Source organism: Echeneis naucrates, chromosome 13 (genome assembly GCF_900963305.1).
Source record: "Echeneis naucrates chromosome 13, fEcheNa1.1, whole genome shotgun sequence".
Classification (NCBI taxonomy): domain Eukaryota; kingdom Metazoa; phylum Chordata; class Actinopteri; order Carangiformes; family Echeneidae; genus Echeneis; species Echeneis naucrates.
In genome coordinates, this window is record NC_042523.1 from 10,340,720 (window position 1) to 10,367,614 (window position 26,895).

The following is a 26,895-nucleotide window of genomic DNA, read 5'->3' on the forward strand; positions in this document are numbered from 1 at the left end:
CTACCTGTCTAGCTTTGCAACAGGATGCAGTGCGAGGGCAGAAGAGTAACTTGATTTAAGGGAGTTATTGTGATTCCAGTAATTGATCAACAGATGGCCTGCATTGTTTCAGACACGGTGCTATTAATATAGAAAAAGCTGGTCAGTAATCGGTCATCTGTTGTTTTCGGTTTAGCCACTGAATTGATGTGAACTGGCTCAGCACTAGAATCTGCTGTGGCAGTCATAACAGGCAAACATATTGCCTTGCAAGTGTACATACAGAGCAGGATCAATGCAGTGTAGGAGCCTTGGGAGGAGGATTTGAGACTGAGCGTGCAGTGTTTAGCAACACTGTAACTCAAAGGAGCACCAATTCAGAAGCGTTATTCATCTCATGAGTGATGAGGGTGTGGAGAAATAATGCTAAACGACAAGAAGACAATCAAGTCAAACAATAAGTCTGAGGACAAACAGGCACGCATCATTGATGAAATAACACAGCTATTATCATATGGAAACACGTGCACAAAGTACACATACAAGAGAGGATTATGTTGTCACAGTGTTTGTAAAGTAACCAATTCTTGTCACTGACCCTTGCCGGATTTTGAAATATCTAAGCCTGGAAATAAAAATCCCATAAACTGGGTGTCATTCAGAATCACTGTCTGTCCTGGTGTTGTTTGCTAGCAGATTGGGCTTTTATCACAGTTTGTTTATCCACGCGTTTTCCTCTCTCTCTCTTTTTGTCAAATTGGTCGAATGTACTTATACAATCTCTTTCAAGGTGTCAGTGAAAGTGTTGCATGGAGAGAGGAGTTACACTCACCCTGTGTATTGTCAAGCCATTTGTAGATGTCAGAGCACACATCCAAGAGAGAATAAATTTTACCTGAGCTCATGCAATCACGAAGGTGGATTATTTGTTTCAGTCAGTAAAGCAAAAATATGTCGGCCCTCAAGTCCTGCATTTCCAGATCAGATCTATTACAGATTCACTTGAACTTCAGTGAACTATTTTAATTGTATGCTACTTTGCGATACCTCAACGCCGCAGTGATTTCAGTCTGAATTTTGTGGTTGTTACTGCTTTAAATTTTTTGGCTGCAGTAGCTGATATTTATTTGGTAGATGAAAATGTGCAAGACTGAAAATGAGCACATAAAATATAATGCATAGTTATACAGTATATTGGACAATGCTGCTGCATCAATAAAAAAAAAAAAGGGCCACTGTCCTGCATCCTTCAGATGTTTCCTGCTCCAACACACCTGATTCAAATAAGTGGCTCCTGATCAGACCTCAGCAGAGCTTGATGACGAGCTGATCATTTGAGTCAGGTGTGTTGGAGCAGGAACCATCTAAAACATGCAGGACAGAGGCCCTTCAGGAACGGAGCTGGAGACCTCTGGTATAATACATCATGAATTATTTCTGACAGTCCTGATTTTGGCTTTATAGTGTGTACTATTACTTATTGTTCTATTATCCTTATCTATTATCTGTTCTATAATTCTTCTTCGTATGCATGCTAATAGCTGTTATTGCCTTCTCAGTTTTTTTAAGTGGGATGCTGTTAAATATTTCAGTTTGTACTGAATAGTGAATTCTTACATTTCTTTCTTTCCGTATGTATCCATAACAAGCTTCACTATTGTAAAACTTTGAATCCCAGGCTTTTGTTCCGAGCCGAGAATTTTATTTTGTAATTTATGCTGCAGCTACTCAAACTTATTCTGATTGTATATCGTGAGCAATAAAATGGTGTTGTGCGTCTTCATTATAATTGCTGTAGTGTATGCAATCAAAAATGCGGCTTTCTAAAAAGGCCAGTGAGTGTGAGACATTACAAAGATAGGCAAGTGGCCAATGTAAATGAGAGGGCACTGAACTGTCCTGTTTATTCTATTAACCGTGACAGTGAACAGAAGGAATTTAGTCACAGGGTTGTTGGTTTTTTTTGTTGTTGTTGTTGGGTTTTGGGTTGTTTTTTTTTTTTTGGAAAGGGGGGCTTAGTTGGAGAGACAATTTGTGTATAAAGTGGATTGTCTGGAACAACACTGTATTAAATAAGTTCACAATGGTTCTTGTGATGAGTAGATTTCATTCATTTTTAGGTTCATTGGTGACTCTAAATTATCCGTAACTGTCCAGGGTGACCCCGCCCTCACCCAGTGTGAGCTCCATCACCCACTGCGACCCAGAAACGGAAAAGCAGTAGAAGATCGATGGATCGATTGATGTAAAGACATTCTTCAATAGCTGTTCAAGTTTTTTTTGTTTGTTTGTTTTTTTTTTTTTGTTTTTTTTGTCAAAAACCCAAAGCATATTTCAGGTTTTCTTTGTAGTAAATTGGATATTTTTATTTAATATTTTCTTTAATCCAAACAACTGATGACTTTAGGCTCTGGGAAATTCTGAAATTCGTTTGTTTTTTTACTCAAATTTTTAGCTTTAGATTTTCTGACCTTTTATCAACAGTAAGAGTAATCAAATTGTCAATGGGCCTGAGAGCTCACTGCATATCAAATCACGAAAACACGGAAATAGGCCAAACACAAGTGAGTATTTGCAGCACGTTTGAATATTTGGTTGTGTTGGGAAAATTTGCAGTACATTTGCTGATGAAGAAGTTGTAGTGGTGGTTCTCTCAGGGCCACTGTAAGAAACATGAAGGCCAATTTACTTTTTATGTGTGAATAATCAGACGTGCAGGGATACATCTTGGACAGCAGTCAGAAAAATGATTTTTGCTCTCCCTTACACTTTATTTTTTTATATTATTTTGATTTCAAAAGCTGAATTATCTCAAACGTTATTTCTTCACTTTGAGGTATATTGCAACTTTTTAAGCAGCTTTTGAGGTTTGAATATATCCATGAAAGGAAGTATTGAAATTAAAAAGAGCTTGTTGTAGTTAAAGGGTAAGACTCAGTCACCATAGTGTTGAGTTGACAACTGATGGACATGATTCTACTGTATTTATGCAGCACCAATGTAATAATGCTAATGCGCTCCTTCTTGTTAAGAGAAGCTCTTAGAATTAAAGTTGAGGGAGCTTTAGTTGTTTGTGCCTTTCAATATTTCTTCATTGAAAATCTTAAATTGGATGTAATTGAGAAGACCGTTTTTGCATCCAGGCATAATTATAATATGCAAATGCTCCCCCTGTTTGCGACAATACCACCAGACGCCCCATGATGAGATGCATCCCAAAATCCCTGGGGCTGCAGTGCCTCGGTTTTAGGCGTCCACTGGTAGAGACACAGCTGACTCCGGTGAACTCAGGCTGTCAATAATTATGGCTGCATCCTGACAAGAGTCGCACAAGGGCAGCTAGCAGTTCATTGCCTGCACAGTCTAATTGGTGTTTACAGCTTCCTGACAAAGTCATGTCTGGAAAGTATCCTTACAATATGCTAGCAGATGTTTTTGTGAGATATGGACAAAATCTGGCATTGTCTATGTTTTATCACTGACGATTTTCAATGTCACATTCAGAATACACTTGAGCTTTAACTACTCTGTCTCTAATTCAGGGTTTCAAAACAGTAACGATATATGACAAGACACTCTCTGTCTCTTGTTTGTCTCCTTTCATCTCTGGACAAAAACAAAATGTCAAGAAATCCTTGAAATAACTCATTAAAGTTAAGAAATTTGTTACCAGTTAATTTTCTGATGTGCAGAGCTGAAACTAACCAATTACAAGAACCGCCATTAAAAATAATTTGCTCCATAAAAAGTCAGAATATGGTGATTAACTCTTATGGGAAGTTACTAAAAGCAATCAATTAAATTTCTCTTGTTTCTAAAAGCCAAAGATATTTGAGCAGCAAAGAGAAAACAAAGCTACCTAAAATTTGGTAATAAAACAAACTATATGGTTGGTTAATATCCTGATAATCTCCTAACAATTTCAGCTCTTGAGAGCTGACACATTTAAAATTTTAAATGTCAGGAATGGCTCCCATTCCAAAAGCAAGCACATACAAAAAACCCCAAAACAAAACAAAACAAAAATAATATGAGGTGAATCACCCTGGGAAAAAGGAAACTATTGTCCCAAGGCTAGGATCCCAACATTACATCAAGTGAGGCCATATTTCATTTTGAGTGAATATAAGCTGAAAGGTAATGAGTACAGTCCTGTGCAGTTTAATGATGGTACTTCAGACCCAAACAAATTATTCTCACAGAAAACAAGAATTAAGGAGACGTTGTTGGATCTGTGTCTTTTCTCCATGAAACAGGGATGTGTGCTGTTTTATGCAATACTGATTTATGAGATATCCTGAGATGCCTCCAGGTGTTCAATTAGAGGAAGTTTATTCTTTCTAGTTCTTTAATTGAAGAGAACATCTCTTGGTGTTGTGTTGCACCTCCATACTTATTTCGGGTATAACTGAGAAAGTGAAAAAGCAAAGTATTTTTCATTTGGCTGAGCAGAGACGCATTTTCATCTTTGCAGCTGTTCATTCTGATGCTGTGAGGCAAGTTTATTTGTACAGTGCATTTCATACACAAAGGCAATTCAATGTGCTTTACAGAGAAAGGTAAGAACAGTGACATGCATAAAGTCATAAAATAATGAAATTAAATTGGTTAAAAGAATAGGCAGCTGTTTGGATTAGTTAGGGGAAGTACTGTGCATGAGAAAAGAAAATGTTTTGACCTGTTTTTGAAAGTATCGGATTTTGGTGCTGATTTAACATCTACTGGCAGTTTGTTCCACTTGTTTGCAGCATAAAAGCTAAATGCTGCTTCTCCATGTTTAGTCAGGACTCTGGTCTGGACTAGCTGACCTGAGCCCATGGATCTGAGAGTCCTGCTAGCTTTATATTCTCTAAACATATCAAAGATGTATTCTGGTCCCAAACATTTCTGTGATTTGTACACTAGTAGTAGGGTTTAAAATCTATTCTGTGACTGACTGGGTGGCAGTGTAAAGATTTTAAAACATGTGTAATGTGCTATGATCTTGTTCTGGTTAAAACTCTCACAGCAGTGTTCTGGATGAGATACAGCTGTTTAATGCTCCTTTTTGGGAGTCCATAACAGTAATCGAGTATATAGTCAGTCTATTGGAGATGAACTCACGTATGAGCTTCTCCTGGTCTTTTTGGGTGACAAAACTTTTAATTCTGTTGATGTTTTTTAGTTGGCAAAAAGCTGTTTTGATGACAGGGTTTGATGTGGCTGTTGAAAGTCAGTTAACACACCAAGGTTACGAACTTGTTCTGTGGTTTTTACAGAGAGAGACTAATGCTGACCTTGTCCTCTTTGTTGCCAAACAAAATAATCTCAGTTTTATCATTCTTAAACTGAAGAAAATTTGTCTCATCAAGTTGTTAATAAGCTCCAGATAGTGGCACAGTGAGTCTAATGGGCTGCAGTCATCTGGTGACAGAGACACACAAAGTTGTGCGTCATACGCATAATTCTGATAATTGATATTAAAGTTCTGTAACATTTGGCCCAGAGGGGTCCAAGAACTGACCGCCGGGGGATTCCAAAAGTCATAGCCGCTAGTTCAAATTGATAGCTGCCAATCGTAACAAAATAACTCTGGCCTTCTAAATGAAAGCCACTCCAGAAATTTCAACCCTGGACTTTGCAGTCCTGTGCATCCGGACTCTGTGATCGCCGGTGTCAAATGCAGCACTGAAATCAAGTAAAACCAGGACTGTTACATGACTGGAATCAGTTTTGAGGCTTGTATCATTTAACACTTTGACCAGTACTGTTTCAGTGCTGTGGTGAGGTCAGAAGTCTGATTGAAAGTAAGAAGTGCTGCAGCAGAAAAAGCATTACACAATCCAAAATAGGACAAATTATATGAATTACATCTTTCAGGCTTTATTTGTTTCACACTTGTTTATGACGCCCTCTTCACTCTAGTACCTGCCAAGATGTCTCCTCCTTAAACAGAGAATTTGTGAGCCTTATCAATATTAATAAGCTGCTAAGTTTATTTTTTGTTGATATTTTTCCAGTTTGTTTGACAACAGAATTATAAACATACCTACAGTTTTTGACATTAGGCAGAGAGGCAGAAAAACAATCATCTTTGTTTTTCACTGTGAGTGTTTTCCCTCTTTGTTCAGCGTGTTTGCTTGTTTGGAAATGTGATGCATTCTTCTATATTTGTGTGGGCCGCTGTGTGTTATAATACACTTACATGTTCACAACCTTGGGCAATTCTCTCCTTGATTTTTTTTTTTTTTTTTTTTTTTTTTTTAATGATTATGTTAAATATTTTTTATAATCTTTGTGTTTAGTACTAATGATTAAGAACTGTATCAACTCACACTTGGACCACACAAATTTCCCATGCAGCCTAAATGAAGTTGCATGTATCATTATTTTTTATTAACCCACTTACCTTTATTTTAATGGCTTTTTTTTCCCAAAGTTGTCTAGAAAACATCAAAAATCAGATAAACTGGGGGCCAGAGACGATGCACCATCCCTCCAGATCTTAAATAATTAATCAACCATGAAAACATTTTTGATGATTAAAATCCTTGTTGGTTGCTTAATTGTTTCAGCTGTTGCCACCATATATATATATATATATATATATATATATATATTCAGTTCGGTCCAGTTTCCCGGTTAATGTCCAAAGACTCACCAAGGAACAGAAACCCCCACATTGCAGGTGAAAGGGCTGCTTCTGTTGGTGCCGTTGTTCACATTCCTCAGAACCAAGAGCGCACATATCTGTGCAAGCAGACAAAACGAACCCGAATGCACCAGGCACAATCAAATGCACAGTCATTTACAAAGATCCCCCAACACCGTCACAAACATGCACACCAACAGGAGGGCAGGCAGATGACTTCCAGCCAAGAACCTCTGCAGAACCCATATCACTAGTACCTGAGCAAAAATGAAACACTACTCTTAAAATGAAACATAACTAGCCAGAACAAAACCCCAACACAGCCATTGATGCAAATAAACCACCATTGTTAATACACCTATAATACACATGAGAATCATCAGTCATTAGTGTCCACAGGGAGAGCTGCTTAGCTCCTTGTAAAATTAGCTTTCCTAAGTCTGACATGCATTTTAAGTCGTATTGTGGCAGAAAAATTTAACAAAACCTTAATTAAAACAAAATGGTATTGTTGTATTGACAAATAATCAATGTAGCTAAAGATGATTATATTACAAAGAAAAGGGTTTTTCCATTTTCAGAAGCTTTCCAATGCAGTTGGTGAAGTCTACATTGTTATTAATCCCTCACCGAACCCTAACCCTCAAGTCAGGAGACACACTCGGCCCTCCTCCAGTGCAGATTTTTTTTCCCAATGACCAAAATTTGAACCTATTTTTGCATATTCTCCTATTAAGAGGATATTCATGTTATTTTCTGCCTGTATGGTTATTTTATTTTCTTTACCAGACAAAGAGGTTGATTTAATTTTGTGGTCAAACCCAACAGATGTAACAGGGAGCTCATGGGCTGTTGGATGGATCAAGACTTGGAAAAAACTGGAGCTAATGTGGAGGTTTACTCCTGGTGGGGCACAAGATAAGCAAATTTTCAAAATTATATTTTAATAAATTTTAGTGCTCACTGTTAGGTTGGCTGAGTGGTTGTTGCGCAAGAACAGACCAGAGATCCTGTGTGCAGTCCAGGGGAAATTTTATTTACAGTTCCCCAGCAAAAATGTGCTGCAGGCCTGGCAAAAAGTAAAAATCTGAGAACCAATACTGACAAACAAAAGAATTAACTGAACTATGGAAAACAGAAAAAAACCCTTCAACTCTGGGGTCCCGACAGCTCACCACTCCAGCTTCAGACAAACTGGGAAAAAAAAACCTCTGAACTCCAGCCTCCTCCATTATCTCACTTCTAGGTCCTACTAAGAGACATTAATTAGTCATTTGAGATCAGTTATCTCACAGCAGACTAACACCTGGTCCACAATACAGTAACATTTACAATTACATAAAAACACATTTACCCCCCCCCCCCCCCCCCCATTTTAGTTATGTACCATATCATTTCAAAATAGCTTTAAACACTCATTACACAGAAAACACCACTCCAGTTCTACCATACTTGGCACCTTCCTCTGGGGAAAACCCTTTTAAAACCCAGATGTACCCTCCAGTATGGTTTGGCAGTTTCAAATCACAGAGGCATGCAAGACCACCACCACAGAACAAGTTATAAACAATTGGCTCCTTGAAGACTAAAATAAATACATTTTTTGATTCTAGTTCCTATTTTTTATGATGTTTTTACTGCATATCACTTTATAGGGCACAGGCTACCCCAGTGACACGCACTTCACAATCATTTAAAGCAAAGAGGAAATAATATAACTGGGGCTTAGAAATTAATTGTACTCTTTTTTTTTTTTTTTTTGAGCTCTCAGATTCAGGTCGTTCACAGCTCGACAGGTACTTCCACACAGAGTGTATGCTTATTTATATCTCTACATGCGCACAATCTGGATAGGTATGTATCATGGGCATCATTTTATTTATGGGTTTATGTTAAGATTGAAGGTATCTTCATGACCGAGTCAGCAGTCAATTGTTCCCATGCATGACTGGCCACAAAAACAAACTTAAACTCCAGTTCACCTTGTGCTCTCTCCCACTGTCTACATATCGATTTGGCAGTCAGCACTAAAATTAAGTAATAAAACAGAAATAGAAATGTGAGGTGGAGCTTCCCTTTCCTTTTTAATTTACTTGGCCATTCAGACATCTGTTAACGTCTCTTCTTACCTTCTTAGCCACCATTAAGATTGAAGCTCTGCTTTTCAGGCATTCAACATCATCTTAATGCAATTCAAAGACCCACATTTAATACCACAGTTGCCGTGGCAACAAAGTTTTCTCCCAGCCTGAGATGCTGAAAGATCAATAGAGTATCCTTGACGGTGAGGCTGGACATGAGATGGCACAGATGGTCCCTGAGACATCGTGAGCTTTGTCACCCAGTTACTATCACACAACCAAGCAAGGTCTCAATTGTATTTCAATTTAGCAAACAATATTAGACTAAATCTGAACCAAAGATTGCAGCACTGTTGAAACTCTCTCACCCTACTGTACTGTAGCTCTAAAAGAACCTATGTAGGAGGGACAAAAGCATGAAAAGGAAAAGCGTGACATCCTTTTAGAATCATCTTTATTATTTTCCCTTCCCTGCTTTTTGCAGTTGTTTTTTTGTTTTTTGTTTTTTGTCTCTCAGCCCAACAATCAAAGCCATTTCATTTACTATTATATATGGTAAAGGCCAAATACCAACATATTATTGTGTTTTTGGCCAGCATGGGTTTATTTATTTTTTGTTAACTAAATAAATAATTATCTTCTCATGGAAACACTAAAAAGCCTGAATAATATGTTCTGGTCCCAACTCAGGGCGCATTATTTCTAATCTTTCAAGGCAGGGTTAGACACTGCACAGATAAAACATTAAAAAGTGATAATGATCATAGTAATAAATGACTCCACTCCATATCTATGTTACCAGTCTTCCATTGTACAGCCACACTCAGCCACTGTGTTTATGAATCAGGCATTAAGTTACATTCACTGTGGATTTTACCAGAAACCCAATAGTTTAACCTTTGAAGAAAATTTGGAGAATTAAATTAAACAAGACAAGCACACTGTGCTGCCAAGATAGGAGAATGTTGCTAAATAAATAACTTCTCTCTGGAGGTTTGGAAATTGTCTCACACAGTATACCACCTACTCTTTGTACAAGAAAATTGTTGAACCTCAGTTTAAATATGACTGAACACAGAAAATAACTGTGAGTTTGTTGTATTTTTATCTTGCTTGTATATTTTTGTTGAATAAATCTTTTGAAAGTTCAGACAGTGACGGTGGCTCTATCTTGGAAGTTATACTAAGCCTGCTGAGTCAGAACAAGAAGGGAGTTGCTTAGTTTATCAACTGAGTAAAGGTTCCAACTTATTAGTATTTTAAAATACAGTCAAACGGTCTACTGAACTGTAGCCCTAAAAAGGGTTGATAAAACTAGTGTTGATTGCATTTGAACAAACAGCCTTTAACAAACTATCCTACTGGTTTGGACTTGTGCGTCAAGCTGCTCTATTTCCCTCGGAAAATGACATGACACAACCCCAGATTTTAATGAGTGCTCTGATTGGACAACAGTATCATAGTTAACAAGGTGCCCTGTTGTCTGTCAGCTAGTAGCCTGACACCCCGTGTGTTTGTTTGTCTGTGTTTCAGTACAAAAAAAAAAAAACATGCATCACAACATCAGGTCAAGTTTTTAAAGTTTATGTGTGAAAACAGTTTTCCTCTGAAATTTGGCACATTGCATTTAAAACATTCTATTAATTTAATCACTGGGATTTTCAAATCCAATTTAAAGTAATTGGTACTGTGAGCATTAGATTATCTTGCTTTGGGCAGAATGGGGGACAAAATCAGTGGTGTTAGAGAATGTTGGCACCACCGCAGTGTGGCGAAATGTAGATAGAAAGGCTCAAATTAAGCATGACGAATTGGAAGGAGCATCACAACTGATGCAAAACGCACACAATTTCTGTTTAAAATGCAGAGCCTTTTTTTCTGAATACATTAAAAAAATTGCATGCTAAACTTCTGAAAAAACAGACATTGCTCTTAACTAAGACATTGGATTTTGGAGAGTTCAGAGCAGTCAGCTCATGGTGTTAGATGGTGTGGCAGGCTGTGGTGATCCTGATGTCGTTCCCTGAACCTTAAAAAAGGGGAGTCAGTTGTCAGCTGTGTTGTGTGTTAACAGGTTGTCTCATCGACAGTGAAGCTTAAGGTATTAGCAGTGAAGATTGACACCAAAGAGGGCATCAGCACATCACTGTTGGGGCTCCACTGGGGTCTCTTATGGTTATTACAGCAAGGATCACTTTTTTCCTCCTGTCACCACAGGTGTGTACTCTCCAAGGGTGAAATCAATACTTCTTAAGGCGAATCAGAGAACCAAGGCACTCTCACAGCCAAAGAATCATCCAATAATGCCTCCATCGGACAGACTTGAAAAACCAAGCCGTATTTCTGTTGTTTTCACCTTTACTTTTTGTTGCCATGATTTACATGACAGGTTTCTGTCTAATTGTGCAACACGTCTCAGAAGCGCTGAGAGAGCATAGAGCATGAAAAGGTCATGAAGATCACTGAGCAATGCCGACACGTGCCCTTTTCTACCTTTAATACTTCACCCTGATGTGGAAATCAGAGCAAGGAAAACGCACAAGCCTTTTTATATAATAGAAATGTACACGGCATGATTAAGTGATATAGGAAAGCTGTCCTCTGATCATGGGTGAAATTATATGGTTCAATGGCAGCAAACGCAGCTTGATAGCACAAAAGAACAATTGTTATTTCCATTGAGCGGATAGAGACACAGGCTTTTGAGAGCATTGGCACAGGCTTTCATCATCCCAGGTGCCATTATTTCAGAAAGGCTTCATTTCATTTTGTGACTGATACCTTGCTGACAGTCTCAGCAGTCCTGCTCAGACTCTTGATTTTTGCAGCATGTTTCATAAAGGCAATGATGCGCTTTATTAATTCAGAAGTCTCTATTTTTGTCTCACGTTTTCGTCCTTTCTGTCTTTCACACAGGACCAGGAAACTAATCAACAATGGACCGGCTCATTCTGTGTATGCTGCTATGTGCAGCTCTGGTGAAGGGCAACAACTGCCCTGGCCGCTGCATCTGCCAGCACCTCTCCCCCACTCTGACTCTGCTCTGTGCTAAGACTGGTCTGTTGTTCGTGCCCCCCACCATTGACCGCAAGACCGTCGAGCTGCGACTCACTGATAACTTTATCACCATCATCCGAAGGAAAGACTTTTTCAACATGACTAGTTTGGTCCACCTCACTTTGTCCCGAAACACAATCAGCCAGATCACTCCCCACGCCTTCCTCGGCCTGCGATCTCTGCGAGCGCTCCACATGGATGGAAACCGCCTCAGTGTGATAAAGAGTGACCACTTTAAAGGCCTTATCAACCTGCGGCACCTCATCCTTGGAAACAACCAGATCTACCAGGTGGCTCCCACCTCCTTTGATGAATTTGTTTCCACCATCGAGGACCTGGATCTTTCCAATAACAACCTGCGCAGCCTTCCCTGGGAAGCCATAGCCAGAATGACCAATATCAACACACTCACACTGGACCACAACCTAATAGATCACATTGGAGCAGGCACTTTTACGCTGCTCACTAAGCTGGTCCGCCTGGACATGACCTCAAACAGGCTGCAGAAGCTGCCTCCGGACAGCCTGTTCCAGCATGCTCAAGTCCTCTCTGACGCCAAAGGCTCCAGTTCATCAACTCTGGCTGTAAGCTTTGGTGGAAACCCTCTTCACTGTAACTGTGAGCTGCTGTGGCTCCGCAGGCTGACAAGAGAGGACGATCTGGAGACATGTGCCTCTCCAGAGCACCTGATGGACAAATATTTCTGGTCCATCCAAGAGGAGGAGTTCATCTGTGAACCTCCGCTGATCACCAAGCATCTTGCCACTAAGCCCTATGTGATGGAGGGGCAGGGTGTGACTCTTAAATGCAAAGCCATGGGTGATCCGGACCCAGATATTCACTGGCGGTCACCAGACGGCAAGCTGGTGCACAATAATTCCCGCACCATCCTGTATGATAATGGCACCCTTGATATTCTCATCACTACTCTAAAGGACAGTGGAGCATTTAATTGTGTGGCATCCAATGCTGCAGGCATTGCTACAGCTGCTGTTGAGATCAACATGATCCCCTTACCCTTGTTTGTTAACAACACAGGCCACATGCGTGAGGACCCAGGCCTCTCAGACATCACCACCTCTTCCAAATCTGGCAATGACACAAAGGGCTACGACAAGCAGGACAGGAGGGTGATGGTCACTGAGCTGACCTCCTCGTCCGCTGTGATCCGCTGGCCATCTGAGCGCCATATCCCCGGCATCAGGATGTACCAGATTCAGTACAACAGCACAGCAGATGATACTTTGGTGTACAGGTAAGTCATCGGTGTACTGAGTGGATGAATGGAGGAAGAGGAGGGTGGGAGAACGGGGACAAGAATAAAGGTGAGACATCTGGAGTTACCATCTGCTGACTGAGCCAATGGCCCACTATGGCAGACAGGCATATCCCAAAGATGCAAAATGATTAACTATGTCCAAAACTAAGTAGAACCCCTACAGTGTAGGCTGTGGGATAAGCAAAGGAGGAATATTTTTTTTAATTCAAATACATTATAATTTACATAAAAATCCAGTACAACTAAGATATATATATAAGTTTTGGGGGGGAAAAAAATCACTCATGTTTGAATAGATTGCTGCAATCAGATGTCTCAATTGTGAATTCCATCACTCTAAAGGACTAAAAAAACTTTTCAAGATCAATTAAACATAATTTGACAACAATAACATTAGGCTACTATGGACTGCATGTATGTTTATATCATTAGTAACTGTCTGCATTAATTGGCTCAAACACAGTGTATGATTGGACACAAGTATCGTCAGCAGAACAGCCATTCTACAGAAATATGTGACTGATATATTACTCTAAAGGACATTATCCGATTTTAAAGACTGTGAAAGCAACATTCTACAGTTTCAACTGGTCGAGTTAGAGCTATTTAATAATATGGCTTCTAACCCCAAGGTCAAGACCCTCCAAAGGGTCACAAAATTCATCTTAGGGGTCATTATTTAAGATATATTGAGCAATTTATTTCCAAAGACTTCAAATCTTAAATGAAAACCATCTGAGTTTAAAGGGGAAATCATCCTTTAGTGGAACTGCTCTGGATAAAATGGATTTTATATGTTTAGGGTCATTTTCATGTAAAATCCTAACATGATAAGTCATTGTTACTGATGTAATAACATGTGAACATTAATAGACCTGAGGCGCATATATACTACTTCACATACACCTGAGTTGTTCAAAATATTAATATTATGTTTTTTTCCCCTTGTTTTGTATGTAAAAATATTCATCTGAAAGTAACTAGTAACTATAGTTGCAAACCTGACATGTTAGATCATAGAATGGAATTACAATGAAGAACAAGTAGCTGAAATGACAAAAAACACAGTTTTTGAGAAAATATACTTGCTCGTTGAAGAAAGGGACAAGGGAAATAGCTCATCTAACTATTGAAATTATTCCTGTGTGCTGATATATGTCCAATGCTGCTGTAAAATACAAATATCCACACTGAGGGACTAGTATAGGATTATTTTCTATTTTCTTATCTCCTAAATTTGCAGTATGTAGTTGTTAGGTTATAGTGGTTAATATGTATGTTTGAAGATCTTGTAATGACAAAATTAATTAACATTGTTTACAAGTAAAAACGGCAAAGCTCACTATTTACAAACCTTTTAGAACACTCTTTAAATGTAAAGATAAGCTTGATTTGTCTCTTGGGGAACATGTCACACATAAAATGAAGAAGGGACAGAGAAGCATTGCAGGATTTCTGTGTTCACAGAGTGAGATAATAATAGTGGTTGACTTTCTTTCTTTCTTGGGCTTTATCAGATATAATGACTTTCTCTCCTGTATAATTTTCACATCCAGTTTAGGCATGGAGCTGAGTGTTGTTTTGTCTTTAGGTGGTGCATCATTACCTACAATGATAACCATCAAAATCCCCCTTCAGGGAAAAGGAACAAACTTCTAATTATATTAACACCAATGTTGACCTGAAGACAATGCTTTCCTCCTTCATATTTAGAGTCATGTAATTTTGCAGTTGCCAACAAAATGTGACCTTAGGTATTCACACATCAAAACTGTCTTCACATGATGCGTCACGTGTCCTGCAACCGGCAGCTGTTGTGGCATATTCTTGTGAAAGTGAGCCAGTTTTACCTTGTTTATGAAAGCGCAGTTCACCTTACACTGCCATTTTATACATGTACCCAAAGAGCAGCCTCACATTCCTGTTTTCAAATATAATATATTTTCTCATAAGTCAGCTTTAATGGAGTGTAGTGCTCTTTATGTTTTCCTGCCAGAATGAGTAATATTTAATTCTCTAACTGCAATGGTCCCGTTGTCTTCTGGTGTAGAACTGACACCTTTGTGTGATTTAATACACCTTATGCAAATCGGTATGTGTGGGTGTTAAATTCTGATGATTAATCCTCTTCATCGTCACCACTGCACTGTTTCTTTTCTCTGCAGAATGATCCCATCTACCAGTAAGAACTTCTTAATCAACGATCTGGCCGCGGGGCGAGAGTATGACCTTTGTGTGCTGGCGGTTTATGACGATGGCATCACATCATTAACAGCAACACGTGTGGTTGGCTGTGTACAGTTTCACACAGCAAGTGAGGTCAGCCAGTGCCGGTTCATGCACAGCCAGTTCCTGGGAGGCACTATGATCATTATTATCGGTGGTATAATTGTTGCTTCAGTGCTGGTGTTCATCATAATCCTGATGATCCGTTACAAGGCCTACAGCAGCCCAGAGGACAACAAGACCAAGGTCAGCTCAAGCATGCACTCACAGACCAACGGCAGCCAGCAGCGGCTCCAGCGCTCCAGCTCCAAGCAGCCCTCCGACGAGGGCCAGCGTGAGGCCCAGGCTCCCAAAGAGTGCATGGCGCTGGTGCTGAGGGTGGATAATGAGAAGAAAGAGGATCCAGAAGCCACTACTGCCATCTTGGAGGTGGAGCTGCCTCCGCTGAGTGCTGACAGGGTGAAGAGAAGAACCAGTCTGGATGCACAGCGCTCTGGTCCGCCGTCTGAGGATACGCAGACAGACAGTAGCCTGACAGGCTCCACCATGTCCCTATGCCTAATAGGTCCCAACGCTGGCACCAAGGAGGCTCCCCGGCTTAAGGACAAAAAAAATGCCCTGGCTAACATGGGGGTGTTCCCAAATGAGCTGGCACGAACTAGGCACAGATTCTCTTTTGACGGTGGGGATTACTCCATATTTCAGAGTCATAGTTACCCACGCAGAGCGAGGACGAGGTGGCACAAGTCCACCAACCAGCTCAACGTGGAGTCATCTCCGCTCGCCAACAGGAGAGTTACATTCAGCAGCACTGAGTGGATGCTTGAGAGCACAGTCTGAGGAAAGCAGTGTAGCTGAAGAATGGCTCAGCCACACACAAGCACACACACATGTAAAAACACAAATAACATGCCATATAATGCACACTTTCCTGCACACAGCAAATGGTAAAGACAAGCACATTTACTTACACATGCAAACTTTCTGTGAGTTGCTGGAGAAGAACACAGTCTCCCTTCATCTTGCCTCCCCATCATACTCCCAGAGAGGTTTGTTGGCCATGTCCTTTCTTTATGCAGCAGTGCCTTATTCTCAAAAAAGTGTACGAATGGAGGATGCTGCTCACTGTAGTCATAAACATTCCTCGCTATCATTGCCATGATAATGGGGAGCATTATTTTGGATTTTTAATTTTCACCTTTTTCTGAGACACAGCAAAAGGGTGTGGCATCTGGATGTGACTGTTGAATCGTTTTGAGAAAAAAAAAATCATCATAACTGTAAAGTGAACAGCCAGGTATCCTGTTATGTCAATCATATTTTGGGTTCTCCGAAAAATAAAAAAACAACAACAAAAAAAACTTTTGCACAGAAGACACGAGATACAAGGACAAGTATCACCACCAGTCTATACAATAATAACTAAAAAAATAAAAAATAAACAGAATTTTACACATGCCGATTTCTAATGTTAGCATAGAGAGGATGGACCTGGACACCTGCCGTGGATTCCTCTTTGGCAGTTGGACTGTATGATGTTAAATAGGTATTGTCCCAGATGTGACTGTATATTAATCGGTACTGTATCTGGCTGGTCTAGATAAAAAGGCAACAAACAAAAAAGACATATATAAGTATATTAAAACATTGGTGTATGTGTACTAACTATGTAAGTAAGTAAGTCATATGTCACATGACTTTTTACAAAGCATTTGGGTGTTGGCTGCAAGTTTTTACATTAAAAACCTGTGTCATCACACCTCTCCCTATTTAGTATGTCAAAGTTTGGATCATTTATCCCCTCATGAAGGGTATTAAATTTTTTGTGTGGGTTAACTGTGTAAGCAGCGTTTTCTTTTTGTGCTTCAGGAGCAGCAATATGAGTCCACTGCAGGGAAGCACGCATGGATAGAGATGTGATAAATATTTGATGCACTGAGTACTATTTTAAGGCTTCTGTGAAAGCTGTGCAACGGCCATGAAGCGGAGTGGGGTGTGGGACGACGAGGGACATAACTGGACATTGTGATGCTGAATTCAGATGCAACCAGCTGTTTTTAACATAACTGTAGCATCAGTTACTCATCACCAGGGGGAGACAACACTCTGTAAGGTTACTAATTACTTGTAGGCTGCAGTCTGGATGTTAATAATAATCACAGAAACGGGCTTCATTTGGCTCTGTTTTTGAAAGCTTGGATTATGAAAAACTATAAAGACCCTGCTCATTAGCATAAAAGCAATTTTTGTCAGCACATAACAAAAACTTGGCTTCACTATCATGTAGTTGTGAGCAGGTATAAGGACACATTGTGAATAACTGCTGTAACTGTACCTAATGATATGATTTGATGTTTACCAAATCCTCACAGTGCAGTATCAAATCATGTCCTACAAATGGCGGAAAAAATAAATAAGACAAGTAATTTGCTGAAGATGGTGTTGCCCAGTTGTCAAGGAGATTAAAGAGAGCAAGCTCAAATGAAACAACAATATAACAATTATACACATATCTGACTACAACAGTCTTGTATTGTAAATCATTCATTAAGTGCGGATACATGCGGACAACCTACAGATGCCTCATGCCTCAGATAAGCCATAGTGGTTGACAAATCCATTAATAGTAAATAAAATGTCCGACAATCTACTTCCAGCTATCTTTTAGAGTATTCTAAACCAGTTTTAATAGTTTATATGCTGCCTGTAAATGCTTAGTGTGGTGGGGAAAAACTGATGTGACAGTGGGAAAAGATAGAATCAGGATGGATGGGCATATTTGTTGCTGCTACAGAAACTCTCCTTCTGATTACAGCTACTTACCATGGGCTGAGATCAAACAGTTGTGTGGACAGCACTGAGATAAATCATGGAGCATAGAGATAAGTCACACTGGAGATCTTAAATCCTCTTCAATTTGCATCCTCAGTGACAGGGAGAATTGAATCTGAGAAAGGGTTTGTCCCTTTCCTTTTTCCTCATCACACTGAGCCAGTTTTCATTTTACATAAACAGAGATTGTGTTTTTTCCAGCTAGAAAAAGGCTTGATTTCAGGGTATATGTAACGAGTTGTCAATTGCACACCTTTTACAGGTCTTGTCCATCACCTAATTTAATGTTGATGTTTTACCGGTGCTGGAATGTGTAGTGTATCTGCCTGCCTCTGATCTGTCGCCGTAATTTAACACAAAATCCGCTGAGGTACAGGGATGCTGAGACCTCACCAAAGCTACAAATTCATCCCAGGCAGCCAAACTAATGAACACTTGGGAGAGCGAAGCGTGTTATGTCTCATCAGCAGTTCTGAGTGAATGTGTGATTTTTTTTTTTTTCATTCTATTGACAATCCCACCATGTGTTTCAATCATAGTAATGAGTGTTTTCAATCCATTATCTATACCATTTATCCGTGCAGGTTCACAGGGGGGCTGGAGTCAATCCCAGCCGACATTAAACGAGGGCGAGCACAGCCTGAACCTGACTGAGTAAGTATAAAATGTAAATCTTATCCATGTTAACATTCATTCATTCATCTTCTACCACTTTTCTGTTTCCGGGTCACGGGGGTTGCTGGAGCCAATCACACTGGGTGAGGGTGGGGTACCCCCTGGACAAGCCAACACAGAGTTAACCAACAACCACTCACACTCAGACCTACAGACATGTTGTAGGGCAGGAGTCACCAGCTCCGGTCCTGGAGGGCCACAGTCCTGCACGTTTTAGATGTTCAATGCTCCAACACACCTGATTTAAATCATTGGCTCCTTATCAAACCTCAGCACAGCTTGATGATGAGCTGATCATTTGAATCAGGTGTGTTGCAGTAGGAACCATCTAAAACATGCAGGACAGTGGCCCTCATTGACCGGAGCTGGTGACCCCTGTTGTAGGGCAACAGCGCTAAGCACCATGCAGCCATGCTGCCCTCCATGTTACCAATGATGTCCAAAACACTGCTAATTTTTTAACCAAGCCAAAATTCTATCAATGTATTCTCTGATTTCTTAATTTCATCATACACAAATATGATTTATGCAAAAATATTGTTGGGTTATAAAAATATTTCAGAGTTTCCAACCTGGCAAAAATCCAATCATGTTAACCCTCATAGTTTATATATTAGTAAGCACCAAACCAAAGCAATATTTGTTGAGCTGTTGCATTCATCATGGAGCTGATCAACTGATGCTGAATTCTTCAGAGCCAAAATTATTTCATATTTTCTGAGCAATTAAATTATGAATGAGCTGCATAGATACATGCAGCTATAAAACACATTCAATTATGGATTTTATATTCTTGCCAGATACTTATTAACCCAGACTATGTGTTTTTAAGAACCTCAGTTGACACTGATTTGACCAGCCGAATTTCATCTGTTTTTTTTCCACTTCCAAGATTTGGGCAGATGCAGCGAAGCTCAACACAGCCCACTCTCTGCTGCTTAGAGAGAACACTTAGCCTATTGACACAGACTCAGCAAAGTGCTTCAGGCATTTGCAGTACACACACACACACACACTTGCAAAATGGTTTACAAATACTTCATACGGCATCAGATTATCTAAAAATGCCCAGATGGCTCAGACTTACTACTTGTTACCAAGTTTATGTAGACCTTGACTGTTAAAAAATGATAACAGAAATGTGTACGGGGAAAAAAGACCAACAGCTAAACAGAAGTTAACGTTCATTTGGTTTAAATAGGGCTGTGAGTATCGATAAACTTGGATGCCCTGGGTTGTTTTTTGTGTTCAGTGTTTTTCTCAAGCATCAAATTCAACTCGGGTGCGCAACACCCTGAGAAATAAGGTCTTGCATGGGGTGGCACTGTGATGCTTTGGAGTACAGCTGTGAACAACTAAATGTTAGTTTAACAGTCAAAGAGCACTTCTACAAATTTCTACATTTATTCACTGTGATAGTGTATTCTCTGCATCTTGAATAGATGTGAGTGTTCAGGCTGGGATCAGATCTCTGAGGAAAAACCTAACCCGTTTAATTCCTCACAAACTATTTGCTAAAAAAAAAATGTTACGGGATCTCAAATTCTGAATATAAATTTTCTTTTATGCCAGTTGTTTCAAAGTATTCAAGTATGAATTAACTAAATTATCTGGACTTCCTCTGCTGTTGCATTATATTGCTTTATTTGGGTCCTAAATTGTGTTAATGTTGAAAAACAGACGTAATATGTGCAGACGGGTGGGAACTGCTGCTCTCATATTTATACAATATGTTCAGGAATCGAATGGAAATGTCAGCTCTGAGTCATCGTCTTGCATGTCTAACCATCTCTGTGAAAGGAAGAGACTGGCAATAGTTTGACTCCTAGAATCATCTGACATCTTTGTCTGCCCCAAAAATGTGTGAAACTTAAAAAAGAGAACATGAATACTTATAAAAAGGCTTAAAATTTAAATTATTTGTTCTCAGAAAATATTACTTATTTAGGAGGAAATAATGAATTTGTTGTGGATTATTTCTAGCAGGCTGACAGACATTTGCTGCGAAACTAAACTGACAGTACATGCCACCCATTTCAACTATGTGAGTTCATGTGTTCTCAACCATTTCTCAACAACAAAAGTCTTAACACAGTTCTACATTCATCCTTTAAAAAAAAAAAGCTAGTTTTTAAATAACAAAAATTATTATAAGAAACTGAAAATTTTTTATTTTTCACCCATGACAATATAGTGTATACAAATCTAAAAAAAAAAAGAAAAGAAAAGAAAAGAACCCCCCCCCCTCCACACACACAAAAAGATTAAAACCAAATGCACATTTGATCATTTGATTTGGTGAGTAAAGATGCATAATTTCACCTCTTTTTTTATGAAATAACCACTGGTCAGTCCAAGACAGAAGAAATGTGTATTAGGCAAACAGTCTGCTGCGAGAGTCAGGGATCAATCATAGAGCCTACAGTCAAAAGGATTATTCATGAGGCAGGTGGTCGATACCCCACCACCTACTCTTCACGCTGGCTGCTGCCTTCACTGTTGTACAATGTGCTTTAAACCACTGCAGAGGTGATGAGATACTGCTACACAAAACGCCCACAGAGAGGCCAGAGCACATGCTTGTTGGTGTTTAATGAAGTACAACAGAGAAAAATCCTATGTTCTGTTAAGAGGAACAGAGGAACCTGCAGTAGTTTTCCAGGTCATCACTTGAATTGTGTATCCGTCCACGTCCATGCAGCTCAGTCAGCAGAACTACCACCTGAGCTCTCCTCACCGGTTGCTTTCCAGTTTCATCTCCTTTTTTGAGTTTAGCCCTGAGTCTGAGTCTTTGTGGGAGTCATGTTTTCTCTTTTTGTGATTGTGCGTCCGTCTTTCCCTCTCCTCATCATCACTGTCCCCTGAGGTGCTGTTAACATCTCTCACTTTTGTTTTTGAACATTTCTTGTTACGTCGACTCTTAGTTCTTTTTCTCCTTTGTTTGTCTTTGTCAACGCTGCTGTCGTCGCTACTGTCTTCACTGCTTGAACACTTAGCTTTCTTTTGTTTTACTTCCTCGTCTTTCTTCTTCTTTTTCTTCTTCTTTTTTCGAGAGGATTTTTTGGGGTGTTTTGATAAGCTTGCTTCTGTGTCAGACTTGGACTTCTTCATTTTGTGGTGACTAATCTTCTTGGTAACTTGTTTTTTTTCACTAAACAAATTGAACAAAACAGATGAAGGTTAGCTTGAATATGGTAAGTATTAAAAGGTATGGAATAATTATGTAATGAGCGATTGATCTATTTTACAAAGTTGTCTTGATTCTGATCTGAAAATAATTAATCCTTAGTGATATCATCAGGTTTATAGAAGTTTGGTCTGGAACCAATAGCATGAAATTCAATATACACAATATTTATCAGGCAGGTTGTAATGATGCCATTCAGACACACGGGATAGTTGACAGCGATGCCAAGAGTCCTATGTTAATGACTACAACCCTGCAATTCATTTCAGTGTAACACGATATATTACATTTGGGTTTCATCAAACTGTCTATGGTCACTTGCTGTTGTGAGGGTCCATATTTATTTTATTTAATGTGGATATCATTTAAAATTGAAACTCATAACTAGACGAAGATGTGACATGAACACTGCACAATCATCATCTCACAGAAAAGAGGGTGGAACTGCACTAAGTGCTATGATGCATTTTGTCTTACCTATCACTTTCAAACTCCTCAGGATAAAGCTCCTTGAAGCCACTGTGTCCCCACCTGTGAACACATACAATGAATATGTAGATTTGCCAGTCTGCAATCTTTGCTTTCTAATGTTATTTCCAGTCACTTTCCTGTACTGCAAACATAATGTATTCTAAAGAGAATTGGCTGCTATATTGAACCTGTCGGGATCTTTGGCCTCAAATTCATACAGTCTACGAGTCCAGAATCGAGCCTCTCTGTCATCATGTTCGGACACTCGCTCGCTGCTTCGAATCAGGTCTCTCTGCCCATCTGCCACTCGATCACAGTGCATACGCCCCCTGGAATACAACTATCATTAATGAATCAGCAAGTTAACATTTGGTAACAGTATTCTAAAATGAGAACTGGGTTATGAAATATAGATCCCAATGAGTGCTGGTGTCTCTGATGTCCAGGTGACATCCACAGTTCCTACCTCATATACTCTGTATCAGAGAAATGTTTGACATTAGACTTTTGGACCTCCCAGTCTCGCATTTTCCACATCTCCATCTCCTCCTGGATCTGCAATGGGTCAAGAACTGAGAGTACATTAAAACTGCCATAAAACACACAAAAACAGCTTAATTTGACTTTGCCAAAAGCCATAATTTAATGGATTCAAACATTTACAGACATTCTGTATATTCCTCAATGCTGAAATAATGTAATTCAACTTCTCTACATGCCCAAGGCTGCCAAATATCAGTATTACAGTCACATATTTATAGTTAAGCTCAGTGATATTTGTTAGCAGGGCTGAAAATGGAGCAGTTTATCAGAAAAACCCAGACACTGTAATCAATACACAGGTCATTGCTTACTGAGCAATGGACAGATTATATTTTCAGCAGGCATTAAGCAGTCCCTTATAATGTGATGAGTAACTGCACATTAAGCTGTTTCATAGCATTATAAATCTAATAACTTTGGGCCTGGGAGTTGGTAAACTAGACTGATTTCAGACAATTATTTAAACTGATAAATTAATCCATAAGCCCACATCTGACAGGAACAAACAAAATCACAAAAACATCTACATGTATACAGATAAACTTGAATCAGCACCTCTCATTGAGCACAGGAGTCAGTGCTCGGCTGTGCTGGCCTCAGCTGGTTTTTCTGACACAAGCACATGGACAGTGAACGCACCTTGTTGTGAGCGTCAGTGTGGCGGATTACGTTCCTCAGCAGGGTCTTCCCCATCGACTGCTTTGACATGATGACGCCTGACAGGACAGTTGTGTAAGTACTGGATAAGCAAAACAGTAAAGTCGTTCACTTCGCGTCAAAGACAGACGGTTATAAAAACTTAGCTTTCAAATATGTGATAAGCTGTTACACGAAGACTCGTCTGTTAGCCTAGCTCACTAGCTAGCACTGTTGGAGGATCAGACACACAACTAAAAGTAAATCGTTAAGAATGAGCTGTTTAAGATCTACTCCACATAGCACAACACCTTTTTTATTGTGTGTACACGTTCGCCATCGTACCGTAAATATTTACAATCTGTAGTTTCCCAAACCGAGGAGCTTTCAGGAAGCCCAAAATGCAGCTCAGTGTCGACTGTTACTTCCGCCTTCGACCTACGTAGCGCACACGCACGCCCACATTGGTAAAAGCTGTGCTGTGATTGGTCTACCACCACGTGGGGCTTCTGCAGATTCCGGCGCGGCGGCGTCAGTGACGTGGAGCGCTTTGTTATTAATATAAACCCAAAACCAAACCTCCAGCCGGAGGGGATGTCTCATCCACTGAATCAAACCACTCACACAAAGCGAGATGGCCGCGATAGCTGCAGCCAGATCATCGTCATGATCAGAAAAAAACAAAAAGTGCGTTATCATAAATAAATAAAAAAAACGAAATTTCTACCACAGTTGGCTGACCAAAGTTGATAAAGTGAAAAGAAACTGATGGCATAAACTGCATAAAAGAACAAGGGAAAGATGTTGTGAGCTTGTGTTTGGAAAAAAGATCATTTAATCAACAAGTGCAGTTAAAATATCGGGAGTTTGTTTTGGAGTTTCACTGCTCACAGGGGCAAATGTAAACCAAAGCCAACTACACAACAGCACAATGTGCTGAAGTGTATAAAAATGAAAGAACTTTCAGATAATCACTCGCTTCTCTATAATAAGGAGACAAAGTAATGCATGAATAAGTCTCATTTTCCCCTTTCAATGTAGAGAAATATTAGGTATAGAGACTGTGTCATTAGTGGAAAATCAGTTTGCTTTTGAAGCAAGTAAATATGGGGCTAATTCTAATTATCTTTGCAAAGTGTGATCAATGCCAAAACAAACAAAAAGAAATAGCAATTGTTTTGGTGAGTAATTAATTTGATCAGTATTTTTCAATTGGCTCCAGCACCAACTCAGCCTGAAAGATAAGTGGTAGAAAAATGAGTAAGAGAGTATTTTTCAAATAAATGGACTCAGGGTGTTACATTTGTGGCGTGTCTGTTAGCAGTAAGCTGTAGCCACAAATACAGCAGTTTTTTAGTTCATCAAGTGTGATGAAGTTTCCCTCCTAATGAAAAAACAGAACAAAACAAAAGCACTAAGGAAAGTAATGACAAAAGGCGTATCATCACATTTTCCTGAAGTCATGGCTAAGTGTATACCATTACTCAGAACAATTTAAAAGATTTTTTTTTTTTTAGCTGTTTTAGCTTGTTTTTCAGAGGGAAAAACATTGATTAAAATCATAAATTGCTTTTGGTGTGGAAGAAATCTGAGATCCTAATTTTAAACCAATGTCGCTCACTTCACACAGATAGTTAGAAATTGGCCTATAACAACCTGAAATAATGGCACAAAATGATGAGGAGTATAAGTGATGTTCAGCAGTAGCCTAATTTTAGAGATTTAATAAGTTGCTTACTTGGATCCATGTTTGAAGCTTTTCCTTCTTATTACTGAGGCAGATGATGGTTGTGTGCTCTGAAATTCCTTTTTGGGAATTTTTAGACAAGCACAACTCATTCTTGGAGTGGAATTATCTACTGCATCTGTCTTGAGCTTCAATGTCACCCTGCCAAAATTGATTAGGTTTTTCTTGTTTTTGTTTTTTACTTCTCGATATTGACACAAGTTCAGGTACAAATAACTGAAAAGCGCTTGGGAAAAAATATATAAATGTCTATGTTCAGTCTTTTCAAAAGTTTTTTTTTTTTATTATTATTATTTTTTTTTAAGTCATTTCATCCTGCCTGGAGGTTCAAGGTCTTTTTAGTCTTTAGTGTTCACACAAGTTAGAACAGAACTGAAACTGCTAGGTCAAACTTACCTACTTACTTGTCTATCGACGCTGAACCAAAGCCTTTTTTGGAAATTGTTCAGTGAACTAATTACACTTATTCACAAGCTTGAACATAATGGAGTTTTCTTTTATTTGAAGATTTCCATTTTATGCTACCTCTGCTCTCCAGCTGTATTACCATTATCGTTTTACAAAGAAAACCTAAAATGATTTAGTTAGTATGATGCATAACAGTACTTGTGCTGTTCTATTACTTTTATTATTTTATCGTGAGGTAAAGTGTATGAATACTTCCACCAGCATGGCCATCTATGATATTGTTTTTCAGAGTTGTTTTTTCATGTGGATTCAAGTAGATCTGGGATTCGTAAAAACAGGACAAATGCAAACATTTTTGCTATTTTCCTGTTAACTATTGTTCCCACTTGGGTGAAAGAATGTGAAGATTAACTAGTTTATTTCACAATGGCAGTTATTTGATGCAGAAATGTTTTGGGCTCCAGTTGATTTATAATAAGAGACTGACTTTCAATTATCTTTGACTCTTTCTGATGTTATAACCCAAACAATAAGTGTAAACAGCCGCTGACTTCCTTTACAAATTGCATTTGACAACAAAAATGGGAGGAGAATCCCAGGGACAAAGTCTTATCAGTCTTATCTTACTGAGGTGCTTCACACAATCCCATTTGAAGGTCAGTGAAATGAAATAGATGGTTACCTCTTGTCATAGCAGGCACAATGATTATTCACAATCATAATCCACGGTGACCATGCAAACAATATGCTCCATTTTAGCATCTCATTTGATTTACAAATTGCCTGACTGCATGTTGTCCCTGTGGCAAACTGGCTTTCTTCTCACCTCCAGGCTCCCCAGTGGTGGAATGACTTTCTTACCATGCTTTGAACAACAAAGCCATTCCTCATATATCATCTGTGCGTGAATTGAATATTCTTTGCAAAAGAAAAGCTTTGTTTATCCCAATTCCCTCTGCCACATCTTGGCCTGCCAAGTCCTCGTTGTCTGCCTGTTCTGTACCTGTCCTTGTCTTTTTAATACTGGAGCAAACGCATCCAAAGTAACACTGACAAGAATGAAAATGAGAAGTTATGGAATGTCTAACTGATCTCAATCCTCCACCAAGAACTTCCTCTTCCTAATATTGATGCCCCTACGCA

General features: G+C 39.3%; 2 protein-coding genes across 4 annotated transcripts in view; one reads left to right on the forward strand and one right to left on the reverse strand.

Annotated features, from left to right (window-relative positions):
* lrfn1 (leucine rich repeat and fibronectin type III domain containing 1) overlaps positions 1 to 16,974 on the forward strand; it is a 97,383-nt gene extending 80,409 nt beyond the window's left edge. Inside the window, exons 5-6 of the mRNA XM_029516724.1 lie at positions 11,608 to 13,003; positions 15,193 to 16,974. Of these exons, the coding sequence (XP_029372584.1) occupies positions 11,628 to 13,003; positions 15,193 to 16,093 (2,277 nt within the window). The 5' untranslated portion in view covers positions 11,608 to 11,627 and the 3' untranslated portion in view covers positions 16,094 to 16,974. The remainder of the gene's footprint in view (positions 1 to 11,607; positions 13,004 to 15,192) is intronic.
* A 4,029-nt stretch (positions 16,975 to 21,003) lies between these two features.
* LOC115052566 (uncharacterized protein NKAPD1) lies at positions 21,004 to 24,034 on the reverse strand. Of its 3 annotated transcripts, none has more exons than XM_029516729.1 (6): positions 23,943 to 24,034; positions 23,601 to 23,700; positions 22,885 to 22,973; positions 22,607 to 22,747; positions 22,425 to 22,478; positions 21,004 to 21,911 (listed from the first exon to the last, which is right to left on the reverse strand). In XM_029516729.1, the coding sequence occupies exons 2-6, from the start codon at positions 23,667 to 23,669 to the stop codon at positions 21,494 to 21,496; spliced, it is 771 nt and encodes a 256-aa protein (XP_029372589.1). In that variant the 5' UTR covers positions 23,670 to 23,700; positions 23,943 to 24,034; the 3' UTR covers positions 21,004 to 21,493. The 3 variants fall into 3 exon arrangements, with proteins under 3 accessions (XP_029372589.1, XP_029372590.1, XP_029372591.1); XM_029516730.1 differs by having other exon boundaries at positions 23,601 to 23,677; positions 23,943 to 24,033; XM_029516731.1 differs by lacking the exon at positions 23,943 to 24,034 and having other exon boundaries at positions 22,885 to 22,990; positions 23,601 to 23,677.
* Between the last annotated feature and the right edge of the window lie 2,861 nt (positions 24,035 to 26,895).